Source organism: Saimiri boliviensis, chromosome 17, assembly GCF_048565385.1.
Source record: "Saimiri boliviensis isolate mSaiBol1 chromosome 17, mSaiBol1.pri, whole genome shotgun sequence".
NCBI lineage: Eukaryota > Metazoa > Chordata > Mammalia > Primates > Cebidae > Saimiri > Saimiri boliviensis.
The window spans coordinates 23,033,988-23,047,918 of record NC_133465.1 but is presented as its reverse complement, the minus strand read 5'-3'; the positions used below and the strand labels follow the sequence as shown (position 1 = coordinate 23,047,918).

The following is a 13,931-nucleotide window of genomic DNA, read 5'->3' as shown; positions in this document are numbered from 1 at the left end:
TAGCCAGGCATGGTGGTGCATGCCTATAATCCCGGCTACCTGGGAGGCTGAGGCAGGAGAATCACTGAAGCCCAGGATGTGGAGGTTGCAGTGAGCCAAGATCGCCCCACTGCACTGTAGCCTGGGCGACAGAGTAAGACTTTGTCTCAAAAAAAAGAAAGAAACAAAGAAATGAGAAAGAGAGAGAGAGACAGAAAGAGAGAGAAAGACTGATTTTCCTTCAGAAAGGCAAAGAGAGTCCCTGGGGAAGAAGATGGTGGAATAGGTCCCCGATAGCAGGGCAAGACGTGAACACGAACTGAAGGAGCAACTTTGGTTTGGGAAATCTCGAGAAATGTTTCCCAATGCTGGCTCCGGTGCCGGCCCACTGCCCAGGCAGCAAAGCAGCAGAAGCGACGGGAGTCTAGGACCCACCCCTCTCCATCTCACCACCCTGTGCCCTCCCTGCCTCCCCCGGTCCACAGCAGCTCTACACATGGGCAGGCATGTCCTGCAGACAGGCAGCCACCTGTTCCTTCCCTCTTGTTGTACCCCAGCTCATGAGACCGCCACCCCTACAACACTCTTGCCTCTCTCTCCTCTCGGACCCTAGCTGGGGAAGTGACACTCACTGGCCCCACCTGCAGTATGCTGGGTCCCTGCTGGGCTACCTGCCCTAGCCCCGGGCTCCTCTCCTCTGCTTCTGGAGGTGGGGGTGTGTTGATGTGTCAGCAGCCTTGCTAAACCCTGCTCCTCATCACACACCCATGCTCACAGAACGATGCTGTCTGAGCGCTAGCGCCTTTGAGTGGGGCTGATGACATCACCGCTAACTCACAGGCCAGTGTGTGCAGAGCCTGGCACAGCCTCGGCACACAGGTCACTCACTGAGCCCTCGAAATTGCCTCGTTATCCCCGCCCACCCCAATCCAGGACACACTGAGGGGGCAAAGCCACATCAACAGCAAACGAAAAACATTACCAGAAGACAAGGATGGAGAAAAAGGTGCTTCGCACCTATGTGGGTCCCAGGAAAACGGGAGGAGGGGAGATGCGGGTCAGGAAGTGCTGGGGGAGGAGACAGGTCAGCGTGAGTTTCTCATCCTGATGGAAACGGAAGACATGAAAAAGGAGAAGGATTTCTGGAGAGTTTTGTAAACCCATTTGCGGAAAGCTGAGGGAACTGGGTATGCTCTGGGAGCTGGATGGGGTGTGTCCCACGTCGTCTGACCACCGAGCACTCTGCCAGAGGTCCCCATCCTCAGGGCAAGCAGAATGAGAACCAGCTGGCCACCAGCGGGCTGCAGAACAGAAGGCCCCCAGGGGCAGGGCTCTTTGTTTGCTGTGATCCTTGCCGTAACCCTGTGATATTAATAGAACTGCCTAGCACACAGTAGATGCTAAATAAACATTTTCCAAAGGAATGACTAAATATTCTGCCAACCAAGATGCAATGAAGCAGGCAGTGAAGGGCGAGTCTTGCCCTGGGCATGGCCAGGGCGGGCTTCTCAGGATGCCTAGAGTCAGGGCTAGAGTCAGGGCTTCTCAGGATGCCTAGAGTCAGGGCTAGACAGTAACTTAATAGTGTTACTGCTATTAAGACCTGTCTGTTCTTGGGCCACAGACCACACCCTGGATGGCCAACCCTATGCCCAGTGAGTGGCCCCAATAATGAACTGTCCTCCAGAATCAGGTCTTGTTCCAACCAAGTGTCCCCCCATCCACGCCAAAGCCACCTGCTTGCCCCTCGTTCCCTCCTCTGGTCTCCCTTCCCACCAACTCCTGCCACTCACTGCTCTTCTGCTGCTGGAGCGCTTCAGAGGCACCACGTTACTGTGTCACGGGGGCCAGGAGCCTCCCATGGCTCTCTGTCATGCATGGCAGTGGTAATGCCACAGAATAACCTGAGGGCTTGTTAAAACAGTCTCCTGTCAGCTGTAGTGGCTCATACCTGTAATCCCAGCACTTTAGGAGGCTGAGGTAGACGGGTCACCTGAGGTCAGGAGCTCAAGACCAGCCTGGCCAATATGGTGAAACCCCATCTCTACTGAAAAATACAAAAATTAACCGGGCGTGGCGGTGGCTGCCTATAATCCCAGCTACTTGAGAGGCTGAGGCAGGAGATTCCCTTGAACCTTGCGGGTAGAGGTTGTGGTGACCTGAGATCACACCACTGCACTCCAGCCTGGGCAAAAGAGTGAAACTTTGTCTCAAAAAAAACACAAGTTTCCTAGGCCCCACCCCTAGAGCTTCTGATTCTTGGCCAGAGAATGTGCATTTCTAACGAGTTCCCAAGTGACCAAACTCTGAGAACCACTGACCTAGGAATTAATCGTGGTGAATGCTGGTGGTGTGGGGGTAGGGAGGGCCGTCTCTGAAGAGATACTAGTGCAGAGATGTGGCGAGGTGGGGAAGAGTGGTAAGATGGTCGGGTTTTTATAGGACATCTTAAATTAGGCAGACTCATATTTAAATACTAAGACTGGACCAGAAGATGCAAATGACTACAGGCACGAGGCAGGCAACCTAAACGAGTAACGGGATGAGAAGGAAAGAGAGGAATCCGTAGTAATTAAAAACCTCCCAGCAAAGAACAGTCCGGGGCCAGATGGCTTCATAGTGAAGCCTACCAAACATTTAAAGGAAAATTAACACCAGTCCTTCTCAAACTCTTCCAAAAATAGGAGAGGAGGAAACACTTCCTAACTCATCCTATGAGGCCAGCACTACCAAAGTGACACAAAGGAACCGCAGAAAACTGTAGGCCAGCATCTTTATGGATAGAGTCAGAAATCCTCAACAAACTACCAGCAAACTAAATCCAACAACATACTGCCATATTCCATGACCAAATGAGATCTATCCTAGGAATGCAAGCTTGGTTCAACACAAGAAAATCATGTACTAGGCCGGGTGTGGTGGCTCACACCTGGAATCCCAGCACTTTGGGAGGCCAAGGGAGGAGGATCACCTGAGGTCAGGAGTTCCAGTCCAGCCCGGCCAATACAGTGAAACCGCATCTCTAGTAAAAATATAAAAATTAGCAGGGCGTGGTGGCAAATGCCTGTAATCCAGCTACTTGGGAGGCTGAGGAGAATCACTTGTACCTGCGGGCCAGAGGTCACAGAGATCCAAGATCGTGCCACTGCACTCCAGCCAGGGCGAAAGAGCAAAACCCCATCTCAAAAAAAAAGGAAATCAATGTAGTATGTCACATTAACAGAATGAAGAAGAAAAAAACACGATTATCTCAATTGATAAAGAAAAACCACTTGACAAAATCTAATATCCTTTCCTGATATAAACATTCAGAAAACCAGGAATAAAGAGAACTCCCTTGACATAAAGGGCATTTAAAAAGAAAGGAAAAAAAAGATATAGCTAACATCATACTCAATGGTGAAAAACTAAAAGCTTTTCCCTGAAGATTGAGTAGCAATAAAATAAGGAAGCCCACTTTCACCACTACCATTCGGTATAGTAAAAGTTCTAGCCAGAACAAAGAAATAAAAGGTATCCACCATCAAAAAGAAACAGTAAAACTATCTCTATTTTCAGATGAGATGTTCCTACATGAAAAAACCTCACAGATTTCACACACACACAAAACCTACTAGAGCTGATAAAAGGAAGTCCGCAAAATCGCAGAGCACAAAAATCAGCTGCGTTTCTATACACCAGCAATAAACAATCAGAAGAGGAAAATTCAGGTTTCACAAGATGGCGCCGAAAGCGAAGAAGGAAGCTCCTGCCCCTCCTAAAGCCAAAGCTGAAGCCAAAGCAAAGGCTTTAAAGGCCAAGAAGGCAGTGTTGAAAGGTGTCCGCAGTCACACAGAGAAGATCCGCACGTCCCCCACCTTCCGGCGGCCCAAGATACTGTGACTCCGGAGGCAGCCCAAATATCCTCCGAAGAGCACCCCCAGGAGAAACCAACTTGACCCCTACGCTATCATCAAGTTTCCGCTGACCACTGAGTCTGCCATGAAGAAGACAGAAGACAACAACACACTTGTGTTCACTGTGGATGTTAAAGCCAATGAGCACCAGATCAAACAGGCTGTGAAGACACTCTATGACATTGATGTGGCCAAGGTCAGCACCCTGATTCGGCCTGATGGGAGAGGAAGGCATGGGTTCAACTGGCTCCTGATGATGATGCTTTGGATGTTGCCAACAAAATTGAGATCATCTAAACAGAGTCTAGCTGGCTAATTCTAAATATACGTATATCTTTTCACCACACACAGAAAAAGGAAAATTAAAACAATTCCATTTTAAAATAGCATTAAGAAGAATAAAATAACTAGGAACAAATTTAACCAAGTAGCTTGTACACTAAACACTACAAAACATTGCTGAAAGAAAAGACATAAATAAATGGAATGGCATCCCATGTTCATGGATTGGAAGATTTAATACTATTAAGATGGCAATACCATTCAAAGTGATCTACGTACCTAATGCAATCTCTTTCAGAATCCTAGCTGGCTTCTTAGTAAAAATTGAAAAGCTGATCCTAAATTTGATATGGAAATTCCATCCAGAATACTGAAACCTTCTTAAAGAGGAAGGCCAAAGTTGGAGAACTCATATTTCTCAATTTCAATACTTACTATAAAGCTATAGCAATCAAAACAGTGTGGTACTGGCAATAAGAACAGGCACGTAAACCAACAGAGTAGAATTAAGAGTCCAGAGAAAAACCCACACGTCTGTGGCCAACTGTTTTTTGACAGGATTGCCAAGACCGATTCTAGGGAAAGAATGGTCTTTTCAACAAGAGGAGCTGCAAAAAAAAAACTGGATATCCATATGTGAAGAATTAAGTTAGTAGTCCTCTTTTTAATGTCATTAATTTTTTGAGCAATCTCCATGCTGTTTCCCGTAGCAGCTGCATTTTACATTCCTACCAACAGTGTTTCAAGAGTTCCAGTTTCTCCACATCCTCACCAATACTTGTTATCTTTTGTGGTTCTAATACCAGCCATCCTAACAGGTGTCAGGTGATATATCACTGTGGTTTTGATTTGCATTTCCCTGATGATTAATGATCCTCTCACATACCTGTTGACCACTTGTATATCTCCTTAGGAGAAGAGTCTATTCAAGCCTTTAGTACACGTTCTTCTTTTCTGGAAAGAGAGTCTTGCTCTGTCACCTAAGCTTGAGTGCAGTGGTGCAATCTCAGCTCACTGCCTCATCCACCTCCCACGTTCAAGTGATTCTCCTGCCTCAGCCTCCCAAGAAGTTGGGATTACAGGTCCCTGCTACCACACCTGGCTAATTTTTATATTTTTAGTAGAGATAGGGTTTCCTCATGTTGGCCAGGATGGTCTTGAACTCCTGACCTCAGGCGATCTGCCTACTTCAGCCTCCCAAAGTGCTGGGATTACAGGCTTAAGCCACTGCACCCAGCCCTGTAATGCACTTCTTAAATCAGGTTAGGTTTTTTTACTATGGAGTTGTAGGAGTTCCTTATACATTTTAAAAATTGACCCCTTATCTGATACATAGTTTGCAAATATTTCCTCCCATCCTGGAGGCTGCCTTTTCACCCTGTTGGTTGTTTCCTTTGCTGTGCAGAAGCATAATAATTCTATTTCTATAAAATATCTAGGATGGGTAAATCTATAAAACAGAAAACAGATTCATGATTGCCAGGGGCTTACAGGGAGGAGAAAGTGGGGAGTAACTGCTTAAAGGGGTTTTATTTGGAGATGATAAAAATATTTCAGAACTAGGCCAGCCTTGGTGGTCCATGCCTATAATCCCAGCATCCGGGAGGTCGAGATGGGCAGATCACTTGAGGTCGGGAGTTCAAGACCAGCCTGGCCAACATGGTGAAACCCAGTCTCTACTAAATATGCAAAAATTAGCCAGGCGGCGGTGGTGAGCACCTGTAATCCCAGCTACCCGGGAGGCTGAGGCACAAGAATCGTTTGAACTCAGGAGGCGGAGGCTGCAGTGAGCCAAGATCGTGCCACTGCACTCCAGCCTGGGTGACAGAGCAAGACTCCGTCTCAAATTTAAAAAATAAAAATTTGGAATCAGATAGAGGTGACAGTTGCACATCATGAAAGTACTAAATGCCACTGAAATGTTTACTTTAAAATCATTATGTTGTATAAACGTCACCAATTTTTTTTAAAAGAGAAAAAGAGCATGAGGGTGAGACAATGGTAAACTGAAGGGCACGTGACCACTCCAAAGCGGGCAGCCACTGCCCCTTATCTCTAGCCATGCTGTCAGGCAGAAATCCAAGCTCAGCGTTGCCCAAGTGTTCAAGATAAGCCAGAAATCCAATTTTTTGTGTGAGTTCTCCTTTTTTTTTTTTTTTTTGAGACAGTCTCACTCTGTCACCCAGGCTGGAATGCAGTGATGCGACCTTGGCTCACTTCAACCTCCCCTTCCTGGGTTCAAGCGATTCTCCTGCCTCAGCCTCCCAAGCAGCTGAGACTACAGGCAGACACCACCACACCCAGATAATTTTTGTTATTTTTAGTAGAGACAGGGTTTCACCATGTTGACCAGGACGGTCTCAATCTCTTGACCTCATAATCCGCCTGCTTCGGCTTCCCAAAGTGCTGGGATTACAGGTGTGAGCCACTGTGTCTGGCCAAGTTTTCCCAATTTTTATACATTGATGACAGAAAATTTTTAAAAACTCTATGTGGGCTGGGCACAGTGGCTCATGCCTGTAATCCCAGCACTTTAGGAGGCTGAGGCAGGCGGATCATGAGGTCAGGAGTTCAAGACCAGCCTGGCCAATATGGTGAAACCCTATCTCTACTAAAAACAAAAAAATTAGCTGGGCATGGTGGCGTGTACCTGTAGTCCCAGCTGCTTGGGAGGCTGAGGCAGGAGAATTGCTTGAACCCAGGAGGCGGAGGTTGCAGTGAGCCGAGGTCACACCACTGCACTCCAGCCTGGGCGACAGAGCAAGACTCCGTCTCAAAAAAAAAACTCTATGTGAACCAAACACAATCATTCTAATGAGCCCAATCAGTCCTCAAGTTTCAGCCCCAAACACAAGTTTCAAGCGCTGCTGTGGAAGCCACCAAATGTCCCTGAACTGGAAGATCAGATGATACTAAGCATCGTTTTATGATGTCCCAGGGTATCCTCTGCTGGGCACTGGTGACGTGCCAGGCAGGCGCGAGGAGCTGAATCAGGCACTTTGCAGATCCATTCAATAAGCCTCAGAGGTATTCATGGAGGAAGGGCTGGAGGGCTGGGGACTCAGAGTAGTTAAGCAACCTACCCAAAGTGAGTCCTGATTCAAATCCAGACCCGTCAAGGTTTCCCAGCTCAGCTTCTCACGTGTATGTCTGATGGGGGCCTCAAACTTCCCCAGTTAGACCAAAACAGAACTCTCTTCATTCTTTCCCTCAAAAGCCTTCCTTTGTCCCAGCCAGTCTCCTCATCTCAGTGACACCCAGGACAAAGCGTCATCACTGATTTCTGGACCCCTCATCCCCCACATCCAATCCTCTGGCAAGTTCACCATCACACGGTATCCCACATCTGACCACCTCTCTCATCGCCTCCACCGCCCCCCTCATCTCATGGTGCCTCAACTGGACAGCTGCCTCGGGCCCCCAGCCTCCTTCGAAGCCCCTCTCAAATCAGTTCCCCAGAGGACAGCCACAGGGTCTTTTGTTGTTGGTGGTGGTTTTTGTTTGTTTTTTCTTTCTTTCTTTCTTTTTTTTTTTTTTTTTTGAGATGGAGTCTTGCTCTGTTGCCCAGGCTGGAGTGCATAGCACAATCTCAGCTCACTGCAGCCTCTGCCTCCTGGGTTCAAACAATTCTCTTGCCTCAGCCTCCTAAGTAGCTGGGATTACAAGCACATGCCACCACACCCAGCTAATTTTTATATTTTTACTAGAGACGGGGTTTCACCATGTTGGACAGGCTGGTCTCAGACTCCTGACCTCAGGTGATCCACCCGCCTTGGCCTCCCAAAGTGCTGGGATGACAAGTGTGAACCACCGCGCCCAGCCCACGTGGTCTTTTTGAAAGACAAATCAAATGAGATCAGTGCCCAGCTTAAAACTCTCCACTATACCACTACCTGCACCCTGCCCGGGCCCAGAGAGGTTGGGCCATTTCTGACTGGTCACAAGGTCCCCGGTCTTCCCAGGGCATCCTGGAGCCCACGGTGACACAGCCTGAGATGGGGGAACTCCTTGGTCCAGCCCTCCAAACGAGTGTCCTGTCCCTCCTCACATGCATCCCTGAATTGTCACCCTCGGCTCCCCTAAAGAAAAAGATGGCACAGCCAAGGAAGGAGAAGAAACACAAGAGAACAGCCAGTCCTGGCGGGCAGCAGCAGCTGACAGAGGAGGGGCCCACAGTCCCCACCTGGCCAAGTCCGCCCAGGCCCCCCATGTTCACCAGGAGGGCCACAGAGGGCCTGGCAAAGCTGGAAGAGGATCAGCAGAGCCTCAAGGAACAGTGCGGCTTGGTAGAGAGGACCACGGCTCAGGCTCCCCATGCTGAGCCTCCTACTAACCACACTCTCAGGCTCAGTGACAGGACAGAGTCCCCAGAGCCACAGCCCAGAGAAGAAAGGGCGGGACCCGCAGCCTGGCCAGCTCCAAGCGTCCAAGCCAGGCGGAAGCCCAGCTGAGGAGTCCCTCCCTCTCTCGCCCTGGAAACTCCCACCTGTGTACAGCCTTTGGCTGGCAGTGGGTCCCCTCCGGCCCTGGCAGGGAGCCGAGGAGCCTTCACAGAGGAGCACAGAGGTGAGTTCTCTCCAGCCCTGTGCCAGGACCCACCTTCAATCTCCAAGCCCGGGAGGAGAGGCCCAGGTGCTGAGTCTGTCCCCTGCCCTCCATGTCCACCCCCCACAAAGCTCCCTCTGTCCCTGGTCTGGACTCCTCCTTCCCCTGACTGAAGAGGGGCTTCCATGACCTGGGGCAGGCAAATAGCCACTCAGGGCTCCCTGCCAGGTAACAATAGGAGATGCTCTGTTCCTCACCCGCTCCAGACAGCAGGGCCTGGACGAGCCTACCTCCACAGCCCAAGGACACTCACCAAAAGGTACTTTAAGAAATCCATCTTCTGCCAGGGCCCATGTCCTGCGCACCGGGGGCCTGCTGACTGAGCACTGCCACAGCTGCTCTGCCACCACGGTGGCGACGGCTGCTGGTGACGTTGGACAACTTCCTTCAGATCAAACAAGGAACTACAGGACTTGGGTGTCCGCCCGAAGCTGTGAGTCCACACAGACTAGCACTGACCTTTGACCCCTCCTTTGCTGAGGGTGTTTTTCTAGGGAGCCCAGGGCCGATGGAGCTGCCTGCCACACATCATATGTCATAAGGGCAAGGGGGTCCCTTCCAAGGGAGAGGCCCACGACAGCAGATGAGTGGGTACCCACTGGGGCCTAGGATCTAAAGGGGTGAGAAGTCTCCTCCCTCCACCCCTGCCCTGAATGAGTTCTCAACACTGCTGGCCCACAAGGCCGGACAGAAGGCAGGGCTGGGACACAGGAAGCCAGTGACAGGAGTCCCCGTGTCTGGTGTGCTAGGAGACTCCAGCAGGCCCCACTTGGCGGGGGCCTCAGTTTTCCCTGATTTGAACTGGTAAGCCCTCTTTGTGCAAGAAAAATAACAAGTCAAAGAGAGCCCAGTGCCTGCATCTTTAGAGGCGTCCCCATGCACCTCACGGAGCCTAAAAGGTGTGAAGAAAGAGCTAAAAGAAAAAGTGGGCCGGGCACAGCAGCTCACACTTGTCATCCAGCACTTTGGGAGGCCACGGCTGGCAGATCACCTGAGGTCGGGAGTTCACATCAGCCTGGCCAACACGGTGAAACCCCGTCTCTACTCAAAATACAAAACTTAGCTGAGCACAGTGGCAGGCACCGATAATCCCACCTACTTGAGAGGCTGAGGCAGGAGAATCGCTTGAACCCGGGAGGTGGAGGTTGTAGTGAGCTGAGATTGCACCACTGAACTCCAGCCTGGCGACAGAGCAGGACTCTGCCTCAAAAAAAAAAAAAAAAAAGTGACAGCTTGTGGGACTGGAAAGGGGTGTGCAGAGGCACAGGGAACTGTTTTCTTTGAGGAACAGCCTGGATTTTTTTTTTTTTTGAGACGGGGTTTTGTGCTTGCTGCCCAGGCTGGAATGCAATGGCGTGATCTCAGCTCACTACAACCTTCGCTTTCTGGGTTCAAGCAATTCTCCTGTCTCAGCATCGAGAGCAGATGAGATTATAGGCACCTGCCACTGTCCCCAGCTAATATTTGTATTTTTAGGAGAGACAGGGTTTTACCATGGGAAATTCCCTGGCAATGTGCCTTCCAACTCAAAATTCTGACATAGAAAACTATCTTGGAGAAGTGACATTGCCAAGCTCACAGACCTCACTGTCTCTGCTGTGCCCTTCTGTTCTGTCCCTGGCAAAAGGGACCCAGGATAAGGCTCCTGCATCCTCAACATCCTCACAAAAAAAAATTAAAACATAAAGCAAATGGCTGGGGGAGACACCCCATGAGCTCAGAACCCAGAGGTGCCCGGTGCTGTGGGGAAGGAGGAGGCAGCCCAGCTCAGCCAGGGCTCCTCTGGGTCTCACAGTCTCTTTCCAACACTAATCACACGTCACCCTCCATACCCATCCAGGGCCCTCGGTTCTGTTCCAGTTTTGGGAGGAAAACAAGGTCCCCAGTGTGGAAGGAAAGGCATGAATGTTTTAATCCCTCAAAACAAGGCAGTGCGGTGTGGGAGAAAGAGCCCCAGACCTAGTGTGGGGCAGACAGGCTACTGACTCGTGGCTCTGCTGCTGACAAGCTGTGCGGGCTGGTCGCTCAGCCTCTGAGCTTCAGTTCCTTGTTGTTTTTGTTTATTTGTTCCGAGATGGAATCCCGCTCTGTTGCCCAGGCTGGAGTGCAGTGGCACGGTCTCAGCTCACTGCAACCTCCACCTCCCAGGTTCAAGCAATTTACCTGCCTCAGCCTCCCGAGTAGCTGGGATTATCAGCACCTGCCACCAAGCCCAGCTAATTTTTGTATTTTTAATAGAGACAGGGTTTCACCATGTTGGCTAGGCTGATCTCACACTCCTGACCTCAGGTGATCCACCTGCCTCGGCCTCTCAAAGTGCTGGGAGGACAGGTGTGAACCACCACACCTGGCCAAGCCTCAGTTTCTGTATCTATAAAATGGGAGAAATATAACCCACTCTGCAAAGTGGCTATAGACTATCACACCACATCCATACTTGTGTCCAGCGCAAGGTGAGACACAAAATGTCCTCTGTCAACAGCAACTGTGGCGACCATCAATGCTTCCTCCCAGACCTGGCTGCGTGCTCGCGCCCGGCTCCCACCCAGCCTGCCACCAGCACACAGCCTGACTCCCTTCTCCAGCACAGCTCTACCCTGTGCTCCAGCTCCAGATCCCCACAGCCTCCCAAGGGAGAGCAGAGGCCAGGAAATGTCTGCAGGGGCTGCGGAAGACACAGCTTATTCGAGGCCAGGCAGAGAAGACCTTGGCAGGTCCATCCCCAGGGGCTTGAAATGACAGGGGAGGTCAGGATGTGGGAGGAGAGGAGCTAACTCTAGGGTGGGAGCTGGGCCACCTCACTCATTTGGAAGATCCGTGTGCTAGAGGGACACCTAGCTGCAGAGAGGCCTAGCAATGTCCCTTCAAACTCAAAATTCTGACATACAAGACCACCTTGGAGAAGTGACATTGCCAAGTTCATGGACTTCGCTGTCCCTACTGAGCCCTTCTGTCCTTCCCCTGGCTAAAGGGACCCGGGATAAGGCTCCTGCATCCTCAACAGCCTCCCAGGCCCTCGTGCACCTGCCGCAGGATTGGCTCATCTCCACTCTTACTCAGAGCCCGTGAGTTTAGCACGCCCTGCCATGCCCATTCCTGCAGGCCCAGCGTCAGGAACACGGCATGCCCCAAGCTGGAAGGACATCCGGAACACTTCTGTGACCCCCTTGGCCACAGCATCCCAGGGCCCAGAAAGCCCACCGCCCAAGCTCCTGCCTCTTTGCAGGAATTCGTTCAGAAGGAGCAAGGAAGAAGAGAAATGGAGAAGCGGCTTACTGCTCTCCTCCAGGCCAGGCGCTGGCTTGGAGCTGGAGACCCAACGAAGATCACCCTCCATCCCTCTCCTCCTTTCCACTCCACTTTATTTGCTTGACTCCTTTAGGTCTTAATTTGGAGATCACCTCCTCCAGGAAGCCCTCTTGGCATCTACCCTCCTCCCCGTCCCAAGGTGGTCCTCCCATCCTACACATGCTCTATCGCATCGCTTATCTCTTGTTTGTCTGCTTCCCCCATTTCACCTGTAATCCCAGCACCTGGTGCACACAGGTGCTCAGTAAATACCCGCTGAATGAATAACCAAATAAAGGAACTGACTTCAGTCTAGTGACTAAGACAATCATAAAAGCAAGTAATTACGATCCAGAAAACAAAGAACAAGAGTGTGGGTAAAGCCCACGCCTGCACAGGCACACTGAGGAGTGGGCAACGGCTCTCCTGCTAGGAAGGGCGTCCAAGAGGACTTTCCAGAGAGTTATTCCTGCCATTTTGGAGATAAGGCCATGGAGGAAAAAAGAAAGTGAATCAGGTTAGGGCTGGGGTTAGGGTTAGGGTTAGGGTTAGGGTTAGGGTTAGGGTTAGGGTTGGGGTTAGCAGTAGCAGAGCAAGACTCCATATGAAAGCCCAGGACCCATTCCTACCACCTCTCGTTTGATCCTCATGATAATCCATTTTGGGGCGGCAGGGAAGTAACTAAAGCTCAGAGAGGTTAACCGGCCTGCTGAACATCACACAGCCTGTTACTAGCAAAGCCAAGTGTTGTGAGTGAAACAGGTTTGAGGCAGGGAGGAAGGCGAGGAATACGGAGGAAAACCGTGAGTGTGTTTGTCTGTGTTAACCTCAGAGGGCACACAAGAGAGTCTGGCTGGCTGAGAAGGCCCCCAGCCCCCAGCAGGGTCATGAGCAGACAGCAGCAGTGTGGCCACACTCTCACATCCTCTCCACAGCGAGGGGAGGGCCCAGGCCAGGACAGGGAGTCCCAGGGACAACCCAGCAAAGGCGGCAGCATGAAGGTCAGCAAGACAAATAGCACTTATGAGGCAAAACTGGCCACCGGCCACTGGAGGTGGGCACGGCAGAGGAGACGGCGGTCTGCGCACATTGCCCGTGTCAAATTAGCCTCCTGAGCTTCTGAATGAGACCTCTCTTCTCTCGAAACCAGAAACCCCACTGTTAAGGATGCCCAACAGTGGCCATTCCGTTATAAAATACCCTGGCTGGAGCAAGCCCGCCAGATCAGCCATGTTTCCTTCCTTGCTTGTGGTTTTTTGCTGGCGGCTGCAGCCCAGGGAAGTTAGCATGGGACCGAGAGTCAGACAGAACAGCCTCCGAATCCCAGCCCGGCCACTGGCCAGCTGTGCGGCCTGGGGCCTCGCTTGCCTCCTTTGTAACACTGGAGTAAAGATCCCCACCTCCGGCACTTCCGAAGAGCAAATGCGACGACAAAGGTGAACGTGCTTGACACCCTACAACAGCGACTGACCAGCAGATGTCTGTGGGCGCTACATCTACTGGATGTACAGAATTAATTTCACGATGGGGCTGGGGGCTGACGTTTATTGAGCTCTCATGATCTGTCAGACCCTTGACTAAAGATGTTCTCTTTTCGTTTTTGTTTGTTTTTTGAGACAAAGTTTCGCTCTTATAGCCCAGGCTGGAGTGCAGTGGCACAATCTCAGCTCACTGCAACCTCCGCCACCCAAGTTCAAGCGATTCTCCTGCCTCAGCCTCCTGAGTAGCTAGGACCATAGGCACCTGCCACCACACCCAGCTAATTTTTGTATTTTCAGTAGAGACAAGGTTTCACCATATTGGTCAGGCTGGTCTCGAACTCCTAATCTCAGGTGATCCACTTACCTTGGCCTCTCAAAGTGCTGGAACCACCACGCCTGG

The 13,931-nt window shown here is 50.9% G+C and overlaps 1 protein-coding gene across 16 annotated transcripts in view; it reads right to left on the bottom strand.

The window, feature by feature from the left end:
- Positions 1-13,931, bottom strand: part of RAP1GAP2 (RAP1 GTPase activating protein 2) — a 271,958-nt gene that overhangs the window by 84,448 nt on the left and 173,579 nt on the right. For 2 of the 16 annotated variants that reach the window (XM_039476614.2, XM_039476615.2), the window contains exon 1: positions 9,016-9,137. The exons of the other annotated variants lie outside the window; for them this stretch is intronic. In XM_039476614.2, coding sequence (XP_039332548.1) covers positions 9,016-9,039 — 24 coding nt within the window. In that variant the 5' untranslated portion in view covers positions 9,040-9,137. Of the gene's footprint in view, positions 1-9,015; positions 9,138-13,931 lie in introns of those variants that run through there. 16 annotated transcript variants of the gene reach the window in all.